Source organism: Ahaetulla prasina, chromosome 1 (assembly GCF_028640845.1).
Source record: "Ahaetulla prasina isolate Xishuangbanna chromosome 1, ASM2864084v1, whole genome shotgun sequence".
Taxonomy (NCBI): Eukaryota; Metazoa; Chordata; class Lepidosauria; order Squamata; family Colubridae; genus Ahaetulla; species Ahaetulla prasina.
The window spans coordinates 352,270,493-352,283,041 of record NC_080539.1 but is presented as its reverse complement, the minus strand read 5'-3'; the positions used below and the strand labels follow the sequence as shown (position 1 = coordinate 352,283,041).

Here is a 12,549-nt window from a genome sequence, read left to right as displayed (position 1 = left end):
AGACGGTGTTGACAGGGGGCAGAGGTCGTCCTCGAGGCGCCTCACTTGTGGGGTGCCTCAGGGGTCGATTCTCTCGCCTACCCTGTTCAACATCTATATGAAGCCGCTGGGTGAGGTCATCAGTGGTTTCGGGGTGAGTTATCATCTGTACGCTGATGATACTCAGCTGTACTTCTCCACCCCGGACCACCCCAACGAAGCGGTCGAAGTGCTGTCCCGGTGCCTGGAAGCTGTACGGGTCTGGATGGGGAGAAACAGACTCAAGCTCAATCCTCCAAGACGGAGTGGCTGTGGATGCGGCATCCCGGTACAGTCAGCTGCATCCGCGGCTGACTGTTGAAGCAGTTAGTGGCCCCAAAGGAGGTGGTTCGCAACTTGGGCATCCTCCTGGATGGACGGCTGTCTTTAGATGAACACCTGGCGGCCGTCGCCAGGAGGGCCTTTTACCAGGTTCGCCTGGTTCGCCAGTTGCGTCCCTTCCTTGATCGGGATGCCTTATGCACGGTCACTCACGCTCTGGTTACGTCTAGGCTGGATTATTGCAATGCTCTCTACATGGGGCTGCCCTTGAGGTGCACCCGGAGGCTGCAGTTAGTCCAGAATGCGGCTGCGCGAGTAGTAACGGGAGCCGCTCGTGGCTCCCACGTGACATCGCTGCTCCGTAGCTTGCACTGGCTTCCTGTGGTCTTCGGTGCGCTTCAAGATTTTGGTAACTATCTTTAAAGCGCTCCATGGCTTAGGACCCGGGTACTTACGAGACTGCCTGCTGTTACCCTTTGCCTCCCACCGACCCGTACGCTCGCACAGAGAGGGTCTCCTCAGGGTGCCGTCCGCCAAACAATGTCGGCTGGCGGCCCCCAGGAGTAGGGCCTTCTCTGTGGGGGCAGTGACGCTCTGGAACGAACTTCCCCCCGGCCTGCGTCAAGTGCCTGATCTTCGGACCTTCCGTCGTGAGCTCAAAACATATTTATTCATTAAAGCGGGACTGGCATAATTAGGGATGTATTTTAATTGGGTTTTTTAATATTTTTTAACTTCTTAATTTAAATTTTAATAATCAGCCTTTAAATTTGCTCTTTTTAATTGTTGTTTTAAATTGTATACATTCTTGTTTTATTTTGGCTGTACACCGCCCTGAGTCCTTCGGGAGAAGGGCGGTATAAAAATTTAATAAATAAATAAATAAATAAATATTCTGTTTTATTTTTAAATTAGAACTTTCACATCTGCATATATACCTGGAAGTGTAAGGCCACAGCAGGTTTAGCCATTACATTATTAAAATGTTCTTGATATTGTGGTGAAAGGATTTCCTGCGATAAGGTTTCATATGGGTCAAAGGCTTGTTCCTAGAAAAATAGAATAAGCATTGTAAAATATGTGATTTAGAGAAATTACTAATTACATAAGAGAAGTTTTAATGGTTCTACTTTTACATATTTAATGGAATATCATCTATCCAACTTGGATAATGAAGTGCAATTTAAATTACCCAATATATAGCAATAGCAATTAGCAATATATAGCTAATGGACCAATATATAGCAAGGATAACTTTATCCAAACACATTTAAACACTATACAACTGTAAGTATAGTATATAGAACACAAATAACTAGAAATCTTTCATCTGAAAATGAATCCAGTGATAATTTCAAACACCCAGCACACATATCAGTTCATCTTAACAACATGCTATAGTTTAGAAATCAAAATGACTATGCAAGTGATGTACTTGATATACAACAATTACATAGTCTAACAGTTCTCCTATTTAGTTCCTGTTTTTCCATTAGCTAAGTGTGAATTGACAAATCACAGTTGGAAAATTCATCAAATTGTTTTTAGAGCAAGCCATTAAATATCAGAAAATTCCAGTTACTGAAAACTAGGAAATGCAGAAATGAATTTATGTGTTAAAGGGAAGAAAGAAGGGCAATGCAAGGACATTTCTATAAACAAACCATGTTTTAATATTATTCCAAAACTGAGTTACACCCAATTTTATCAAGCTCTGGTTGTTCTTAAAGATAATATTTATGTTTAATTGATCTTGTGTTTAATTAAGCCTGAAAAATATCAGTTAGGGGATATCAACAAGCTTTCCAAAAAACTGCTCTATATATCATAGGTTTAATAAAATGATTAAATCAGCAAAGACTTTTGAAGTAGAAAGGCAACCTATTAGTATCTTCTAATAAAATACAGAAAAGGAAGCTGTGACCACATACTGTATGATATATTCTGCAACAAACCAGTACTTCAGAAAGAGTACAAGCCATTTCATCATTGTTTTCTGCAAGAATATTTTGTTATCACGTGTGACAAAAGAAACCATTACAGTAACTTACCAATTATTAAAGCATTACTTTGGCATTCTTTAATTGCTAATAAGCTGAGAAAACATGATATCTGAATTAGTATTTTTCCCATTTAAGATATTGTATCATTAACTTTGTATTTTTAAATTCAGACAAACACTGGAGGAACTCATAATGAATAAGTAGGCTTTCAAAGAAAAAGACTTTTTAGGTTTGCCCACCATGTATCTTCTTCAAGTCTGTATTCCCAGTTATAAAAAAAGTTTTATAATAAATGTATTATATGCCAGCACTTTAACAGGCTAATTGTATATTTGGAGGTAGAGAGGGAAACAGAGTAATCCTCCATAGCAGAAGTAATTCATTCTTAAATACACACACATCTGAAAAATCTGAATTAGTCATGCCCCACTGAATAATAAATGGAATAGCACTGCTAACTCACTTCTGCTAGATCTTCAAAACAACTGCCAACCAGGGGATGAGGACTACTTTCATCAGTCATTTCAACTGTGTCCTCAATTAATCCCAAGAGCTTCACTGTCAATTCATGGATATCTGTGATGTTGCTGAATATGATGTCAATATCCTGAGGAAAAAAATCCATTCTGAATGTATATCTTTTTACATTTTTAAAAATATTCTGCTATTTGATTAAAAGTGATAAGGTAAAAGTAAAGGTTCCCCTCGCACATACGTGCTAGTCGTTGCCGATTCTAGGGGGCAGTGCTCATCTCCATTTCAAAGCCGAAGAGCCAGCGCTGTCCGAAGACGTCTCCGTGGTCATTTGGCTGGCATGACTCAATGCCAAAGGCGCACGGAACGCTGTTACCTTCCCACCAAGGGTGGTCCCTATTTTTTCTACTTGCATTTTTACGTGCTTTCGAAACTGCTAGGTTGGCAGAAGCTGGGACAAGTAACGGGAGCTCACCCTGTTACACGGCAGCACTAGAGATTCGAACCGCTGAACTGCCGACCTTTCGATTGACAAGCTCAACATCCTAGCCCTTGAGCCACCGCGTCCCCCTTAAAAGTGATCTATTGTATCACTTTTAAGGGGGACGTGGTGGCTCAAGGGCTAGGACGTTGAGCTTGTCGATCGAAAGGTCGGCAGCTCAGCAGTTCGAATTAAACCAAAAGATTAAGGAAGATTTTATATCATTTTAGACTAGTGTTTCTCAATTTTAGCAACATTTAAGATGTCTGAACTTCAACTCCCAGAATTGGCTGGAGAATTTTGGGAGCTGAAGTATAGGTATTTGAATGTTGCTAAGTAAAATCTAAAGAATTTTATACTTGATGAATTATTTTATATAGTCTCTTTTTCTACACAAACTTCTGATAAGTTATTTAAATGCTTGCCTCAGCTACTGTTCTTTAAACAGACGTTTATGGAAAAAGTGGCATTTTACATAAGAAGTCCTGCTCTTTTGAACGGAAAGCATTCACAGAGCTGAACTTCTCCATGTATTGTGCAAGTCTCGAAACACCTTTAAAAGATTTGCAGTTGTACAGTATATGGCAAGATTTCAACTGCAATTTTTATGCATTATTTATGATTTATTTTAATTGCTGATTCAAAATAAGGTAATTCATTTTGATTTCCTGAAGAAAGAATGTTTGCATTCTTGAAAAACACTTTTTTAAAAAGAGAAACTAGAAAACTAACATGCAATAAAGGAGATTTTTAGTTACCTGTTGCTCATTAAAATAAGATTTCAAGAGGGGGAAGTTTTTACCATAATTAAATTTATTTCAAAGAACACATTGTATCACAACAAAGGGCCAATTTGGCAAAGGACTGACTTACATTGGCCATAAACAGCTTTTTGTTAGATAGAAAAGCTTCTCGAAATACTTTTATGATCAAATTCAGCTCCCGAAGATACTGTCTTTCATCTGCAATTTCAGTCCTGACAAGATCATAGTAATTAAGTTCACCAGAAGAAGAAGGCTCTTCCTCACATAAGGAAATCAAACCAATGTCATCTTGATCAAACATATCCATTAACACCTAAATAGAGAAGATATATTTTACACATGAGCAAATATTTTATAACCCAATATGAAGTTATGGCCTTTTTGAAAAACTATTGAATTCAATATTTTATTGATTAATAAATTCATAATACAATTTTTTGAAAAAAGTGTCATAATTTCTTTGAGTACATGTTATTGACACAGAAATGTAATTTAAAGCTGCTCTATAACAAAGATATATTTATGGCAAGATGAAATAGCAAGGAGAATACCCAACAACTATATAATTGAGCTGAAATATTTACATATATTTGGGATTTCCATAGAACCTCACCTTATCAGCACACATGGATACTTTAATGTCCTGTTGGGAAATCTCAAAATGTCGTATGTTGAAAACATAATTGCCAGCCAATTTTAAGATATCAGCAGAGATGTATTCCAGGACAGCCACAATGTAAAGAGACATGTGATAATCTATTTTATAACCAAGAACCTCCTGAAAATTAACACAAAAGAATATGTATAAAATCCCATTTATTATGCTTTTATTTGAGCAAAGTCAGACAGCTGGGTACCACAAGGATATTTACATGCAAGGCTACACAACATAAGATACCTGAAAAAGATGTTTCTGATTCCCTCCTCAAAACCACCCAAATCCTTTGTAATTTTGGCACTTTTAAGAGAGATTTTACAAACTACTGATAATCTTTTTTGACATCACACAAATTCATTTGATTACACCTGGGTCCTCCAAAAATGTTACTTCATGATGGAAAGGGTGTAAAGTATACACACTTTAACTTGGAGTCAAAGATCCTGCAGAACATACACAAGCCTCCAAAAAGAGAAGCATAACCTCCATGGATAAGATTCTACATACTATTGTGAGGCTGGTGCCATTCTCGGTTTCTTTTTTACCCACAACTAGAAATGGTATTTCTTTCTCTGCTTGAACCTTTTCCCCTTTTCTAACCACAGGACATAAACTTTTCTTTCAAGAATGCATATTTTTTTCTGCATGTCTAATTATATTCTGCTACTTCACAATTACTTCATATTTTTCAGGGAAGAGTGTCTTAGTAAAGGATAGGAGAGAAAATTATTAAATTTAGCAGATTAAAAATGTCATATTACATCACCAATATTTTTGTCCCAGTATACCTTTAATAAAGGATGTATTTTGTCCACCGGCAGCAGGAGAGGATTTCTTCGTTTTCGCTTCTCAATAGCTGACTGTGCATCTGCAATTGCCCACTTGTCAATTGGATGAGGAAATGTCTTTTGAACACGTTCCTGTCCAAGTGCAAAAAACCCAGCTGTAAAATTCTCAATAAAAAAAGAGAAATCTTTAAATTTTGCTAGAGTATATCATTTATTTCTCTGAGTATTTGTTTCCCTTCCAAACAACAGCCATGCAGCACTGCATTGACTCAGAATACTTTTCAAAATATTATTTTAATTTTCTGATGGAGTGGAAAACAGCATAATGCATAGGAACTGAACACACCATTCGGAATTAAGAATAAAGATTCTCTGTCACAAACTTTCCATAAGTTTGTTTGCAATAACGATGCAATTTCTCTTGTATGTTTTAATGCAGAAGAGCATTATAGGTAGTCCTCGACTTAAAATCACAACTGGGACCGAACTCTTGATCGTTGAGTGAAGTGGTTGCTAAGCAAAATGTCCACCTGACCACTTTGCTCCATGACTGCAATTCCATTCTCTCTGTTCTGGCATTAAGCTATTGAGGTATTAACAGCCATTGTGGCACAGTAATTAGAATGCAATATTGCAGACTAATTCTGCTGACTGTCAACTGCTAGCAGTTCAGCAGTCCGAATCTCACCAGCTCAAGGTTGACTCAGCTTTCTATCCTTCTAGTAGAATGAGGACCAAGATTGTTGGAGGCAATATGCTGACTCTGTAAACCGCTTAGAGAGGCCGGTAAAGCACTGTGAAGCAGTATATAAGTAATAATAATAATAACAATAACAAGAGAGTTGGAAGGCCTTGGAGGCCTTCTAGTCCAACCCCCTGCCCAGCAGGAAACCCTACACCATCTCAGACAGTAAGTCCTATTGCTATTGTGCAGGTCATTAAGCAATTCTACAGCGTCCCTCAGGGGATGGGGCAGGCCCTGGGAGGTTCAGCACCCACTAGCACATTAAAGTTGCCAGAGCTTGGAGGGCCAGGCCCTCTTCTTGTCCCATCATGCCCAAGTCTACTTACCTTTGCCTTTTCTGTAATTAAGTAGATGGGCATAATGGGGGCAAGGAGAAGGCCTGGGTCTTCTGGCTGTGGTGGGCTGGGAGAGGGCCATGGGGTGGAGGAAAGAGAACCCTGGTGAGGTTGGGAGAAGTAATCAGTGAACAGGATGAGGCCATCAGGACCATAGCAGCTTTTTGTGAACTGGTGGGTAGCTGGAAGATTAAGAGATAGGTAGTGAGGGGAAGTTGCAGTGTCCCTGCAATTGTAAGGGCAGGCAAACTACTAAGTGCCAAATTTTATTCATGTGGCCAAGGGGACACTGTAACAGCTATAACTTGCCTTCCATTGAGGACCTGTATACTGCACGAATCAAGAAGAGGGCCGTGAAAATATTTGCAGATCCCTCGCATCCTGGACATAAACTGTTTCAACTCCTACCCTCAAAACGACGCTATAGAGCACTGCACACCAGAACAACTAGACACAAGAACGGTTTTTTCCCGAAGGCCATCACTCTGCTAAACAAATAATTCCCTCAACACTGTCAGACTATTTACTGAATCTGCACTACTATTAATCGTTTCATAGTTCCCATCACCAATCTCTTTCCACTTATGACTGTATGACTATAACTTGTTGCTGGCAATCCTATGATTTATATTGATATATTGATCATCAATTGTGTTGTAAATGTTGTACCTTGATGAACGTATCTTTTCTTTCTTTTATGTACACTGAGAGCATATGCACCAAGACAAATTCCTTGTGTGTCCAATCACACTTGGCCAATAAAATTCTATTCTATTCTATTCAGCATCAATTTTGAACACTCACAGAATGAACCATCCATTTAGTGACCATTCAATATTACAACAGCACTACAACTTACTTATAACCATTTTTCACATTTAAAACCCTTTCGGCACCTCTATGGTCAAATGATCAACATTCGGACACTTGGCAACCAGCATGTGTTTATGACAGTTGCAGTGTCCCAGGGTCATGTGATCATCTTTTTTCACCGACTGGCAAGCCAAGTCCATGGGAAAGCCAGATTCATTTAACTACTGTATTACTAACATGACAACTGCAATTATTCACTTAACAACTGTGGCAAGAAAAGTCATAAAATGAGGCAAAATTCACTTAACAACTGTCTTCAACTGTGGTCATAAGTCAAGGACTTCCTTTAAAGGTCTACTGTCAGTAACTAACTCTCTAAACTATCTCTCTAAAAATAACATTTTGCTGGTTTTATATTATGTACAATAGCTTATACAAGATAATATTGATCAGTATATCTATATACCAATTTTAAAATTCTCCATATTTCATGATCTACGTTGTTAGTTTAGAAAAGTAATACTCTATTGAATGATTTCATTTGTTGAATTTTTCGGTTCCTCTTTTCATACTAACATTGTTTTGTGAGGAAACACCTGTTTTTTTCTCCCTCACATGTACTGCATTCATACCTCCACATCTTGAAATGTCCGTGGCTGTGCAATGCATAACTTATTTAGCAGTTGAAGAATTAGTTCCTCGATGTAAAAGAGGGAATCTTCCTTGGCTGAAAGGTTGGGATGGACTTGCTGCTGAACCTGCAGAAAGATATATTTGTTATGTTCAATCAGAAGACAAATTAATGAGTATAGAGATACTGATAACCATACCGTATCTCTTATAATTTTAAAAGACTATTTTTTCCTAGTATTCCATAATAAAATGTCCAACAATGAATATTTATATAGAAGGATACAGGTAGGCTTTTATTTCATTAACTAATAACTTAGTGTTACCATTTTCTGTAATTGTTCAAAGGCTTGGTATGTGAAAGGGAATGGAAAAAATGCTTCTAAATTTAGAACTGTGAATCATGCAAAAATATTTTTACCCACTACTTTCTTGCAATTCCCTCATTCTGGAAAACACCCTCTTTTAGATGACTAAATTTCCTAAGATATAGGGCTTTCAGAAGTCTATCAACCAAACAAATGTGTGCATGCATACATATTCACCCTAGCTGAAGTAAGTTATTTTGAAACTTGTATTAAAATTAATTTAGCAGTTATTTATAACATTCCTCACAAATCCTGAGAAGTTGAAGTTATTTATAACATTCCTCACAAATCCTGAGAAGTTGAAGTTATTTATAACTTTCTTCACAACTTTGAAAAGCTGATTCAGGCACATAATCAGAAAGTAGAAATACAAAGTAGCCCTCCCTAGGAATAGCATGTCATACTTACAGAAGAGTACTAAAAAAAGCCATTCCTGAATTATTCATTATATTAGCCATATCAGCATATGAGAGTATTTAAGAATAGGACTCTGATGAAAAGGTTCCAATGCGAATATGAGAGAAAAAGGCACTCCTCTGACTCAAAGCCTTGGAAGATTTAACAGGTTATAATCCTGACATAATATGATTATCTCCCATAACTTGTCATAACCTTTGGCACCACGTTCTTTACCAGAATATGTTTCTGAATCTTCTTCAAGGAGAACCCCACATAAAATGTATTGCAATAATCAATTTCTCCCCCTGAATTTTCTACTGGTAACTTATTTCATTGTGTGGAAAATATACTTTGCTAAATATTTGCATGGGATTTTTTGATTACCTTTCTCTAACAATTTGCACCTCATAGCAATAAGGAGCTACAGGGCTTCAAGACTATAAAAGGCTCCTGTAAGGAGTAGAATGCTTGTATATAACCAGGTTCAAAAGACAACTCCTGATAGTTTACACCACAAAATACGTACACACAGAACAAATATAAAAACCTGTAAATATTAAAGACGAGCAGTTTCTAATAAATTATTTAAGTGATGAAAAGTTAAAAATAAATGAAAGCATAGTATTAAAAAGATGTCCTTTAGCTAATTTCAATTCCTGTTGATAGTCTCCAAATACTTTTCTTGGCTAAGTTAGGAAAGTGGCTTGCCACTGTCACCTTCTGGGATGTTATTTCCACTCGACCAAGAGAAAGCTATTTTCATTTTATTGCCAAGAAAACTGCTGGATGTTCTGCCACTTGGAGTTGAGACTAATTCAAACACTCCTTTACCTTTTTAATTTAGTGATATGTGTCCAATTCAATTACTTTTTCTCCCCCCAGTTAATTTTTTGAAATTACAGTAAAAAAAGTAAATTTTCTTACATACAAACTTATATTATAATTGAGGAAAAAAAATAGTAGACAGATGAAAGATAATCCAGGAAAAAAAGTTTTTGTCCGTTACATCAAATGATTTTTTCGGTACCATAAATCTTCATACAATTTATGAAAGGGTTAGGGTTTTGTATTTTTTTCATGGCGAGAAATAACATTTGTATAATACAAATTGTAATAAATTTAAAATGATCAGAATAGCAAGTAACTTCTCACTGAAATTATTGTTTTGGAATCTCTCACTTACTAAGCTAAGTCCAAAGTATTGCTCTTGGAGTAATAATATGTTCTTTGAAATCTGCCAGACTTGCCAATTTTTTTTAAATTCTTTTAATTAAAAAAATGAATGGAAAGCATGTTGCAAAGCAAAGTATCAGCCTCAAACATAACTTGTATTGTCATAATTTCTCTGAGTATTTGAAGACATCCTTAGGGGAAAAAGTGTGTGTATGTACATACATCAATACATACAAATGTATATATCCACCAGTAATAATAAAGCATTCAATTTATCTTCTTTGCAAAGAACCAAAATATCATGAAATTATTTTATGACAGTACCTATGACATGTTCTCAGCATTCCAAATATGCTCACTTGCCATTAAATATGAAAATAGGGGAAGAGGGATATATACCCAAAGTATAAATGATAGTTTACAAATTACAATACAATTACAATTTGTGGACAAAATAAATTAGGCCAAAATATATACCTGGGTTCACATACAGTGTTAAGCCAATTAACTTGATTTACTAAGGAATCCACAAATGATCGAGTACACAAAGTACACTAAGCCATAAAGTATGTGTTATAGACTCATGGATTCACGCAACATAATAAATCAAATAAATCTATTATTAGTTCAGCACATGAACTAGGTCAAAGAAAAATGCTTATATAGTTCTCCTGCTTATCTTTTTCTGAGTTTTGAAAACTATTCAAAAAAGAAATAGATACTGCTAATGGTACAATTAGAATCACATCATGACTTCTTAATACAGGAAAGTTCCATCTCAGTTCAAGCACAAAACTCTTGCGCTTTTCTTGAAATGTAATACTATGTTATAAAAATCAAACTATACTGAACAATACGAGACAATCAAGGCATTCCTCAGTTTCTTAGATGAAAGGCAGATTCTGTGACTAGATTTTTACTGGTAACAAATACTCTAGACTATGGAAGGATATAAAAATTGGTGTGTGCGCACAGATAAGACAATGACTCAGATTACTAATTCATTCACCATGCTAGGCTTACTATGAATCCATCAGAGCAAAAGGACTCATTCTTGTTGAGTCAAAAACAAATACACAAATCACATTACATTGTCTGGACCAGCATCGTACCTAGACTGAATTCTTTATCCAAACAATAGTCGTCATCATGCACTATAAACACCTCAAATTCTGCAGTTTGTGTCTTCCTTTCATATCTTTATAGTGTGTTTGAGTATGTGTACTATATTTGCAGTTTCCATATACACATACAAATCTAATTAACTTCCTTTCTTACATAAAAATTTACTGAACTATGAAGATCAATATGATCACAATATCAATGTGCATACAGAAGAGGTAAATACAAGGCAGGAAGTTTGTTTATACAAGGAGCCAACTAAAAAATCATATAGAATGATCTGTGTAATTGTACAGAACATCTGAATCACATGGTGACAGAAGATGCCTTTTTGCAGTTCCATGTAAAAAGAACATACAACATACAGTTAGTGTAATCTTCCTGAACAAGATGCCCAGATCATGGACTACAACTTATATTATGCCAGCAAAGAAGGGAGTGCTCGGTAAGATAATTTAATAATCTGAAAAAGATCTGAGTTAAGAGATGTTTAGTTACAAGATTAGTATATACAAAGGAAAAAAAATCATATTATTACAATTTATGAATTTATGTCAACTTTCTCTATTAATTCTGCCTGTCACAAACTGGTTGAGAAGCACCTCTATGGTGATCATGTGACTGCAGGATTCTGCAATGCTAGTTATTGTGAAGATTGACCACAAAGATGTTTTTACTCTCATCCTAATTTCAGTTACTCCATGAGGTAGTCAGTAAGCAAGGATTACCTGCATTATATTATTTGTTAATTGTTAGAAAGAAACAATGAACTCCAAGAGTTTTTAGTCAATGTGCAGAACAGTCTATTTTCCCCCCACAGCAATAATGCACATTAGTGGGAAACTCCACTGCAAGCAACTGAATTCAGTTGTTCCCAATTCACAATTACAAGATGGGCAGATCCTAGAAGTAAAAACTAGAGGGACCCTGCCGACATCAACCCAAAGTCCTTGGAAGTAAGGCAGCATACAAGTTTAATTATCAACAAGTAAGAAAGTTTCTCTTGGGAAAGCATGAGGGAATTTCCACACAGCCACAGCTTCCCTCTTCTAACCCTGCAGATAATAAGTCCTTGGCTTTTACTGACGTTGAACTCCAGGAACTCACAACGAATATTCTCACAAGAACCTTGTGAGGTACCGTTAAGCTGAGGTGAGGCGGCGACCGACCCCAAAGCCCCTCAATCCATTCGACGGATACAGAGCAGGCTCTGAAGCCCCGACAACCACACCTGCAACGCAATATACGTTGTGAGAAATAGGTGGCGGAAAAAGAAAGCTCCTCAGCAGGATCTCCTGGCGCCTGAGGGGCCACGGAGAGCACTTGGCTTAGGCAGGGCAGCCTTATGGAGAGGTTAAAGGGGGCGTGCCCTGACGGGGGCGGCTCCCTAAGGCTCGGAAAGGGACCCTTCGCATGAGGTAAACTGAAGCACGCCGAAGGGAGGGGGCAGGGAGGGAGTGAGAGCGTTTTGCCGACTGACAAGAGGAAAGATCCCG

General features: G+C 37.2%; 1 protein-coding gene and 1 long non-coding RNA gene across 2 annotated transcripts in view; one reads left to right on the top strand and one right to left on the bottom strand.

Moving 5' to 3' along the window:
• The window catches only part of SOS2 (SOS Ras/Rho guanine nucleotide exchange factor 2), a 45,367-nt gene that overhangs the window by 32,252 nt on the left and 566 nt on the right, over window positions 1-12,549 (bottom strand). The window contains exons 2-7 of the mRNA XM_058163108.1: window positions 7,994-8,119; window positions 5,469-5,600; window positions 4,636-4,800; window positions 4,132-4,335; window positions 2,767-2,910; window positions 1,239-1,349 (exon numbers count right to left, since the gene is read on the bottom strand). Coding sequence (XP_058019091.1) covers window positions 1,239-1,349; window positions 2,767-2,910; window positions 4,132-4,335; window positions 4,636-4,800; window positions 5,469-5,600; window positions 7,994-8,119 — 882 coding nt within the window. The remainder of the gene's footprint in view (window positions 1-1,238; window positions 1,350-2,766; window positions 2,911-4,131; window positions 4,336-4,635; window positions 4,801-5,468; window positions 5,601-7,993; window positions 8,120-12,549) is intronic.
• LOC131188116 (uncharacterized) overlaps window positions 9,707-12,549 on the top strand; it is a 29,773-nt gene continuing 26,930 nt past the window's right edge. Inside the window, exon 1 of the long non-coding RNA XR_009152722.1 lies at window positions 9,707-12,471. This is a non-coding gene — a long non-coding RNA (uncharacterized LOC131188116). The remainder of the gene's footprint in view (window positions 12,472-12,549) is intronic.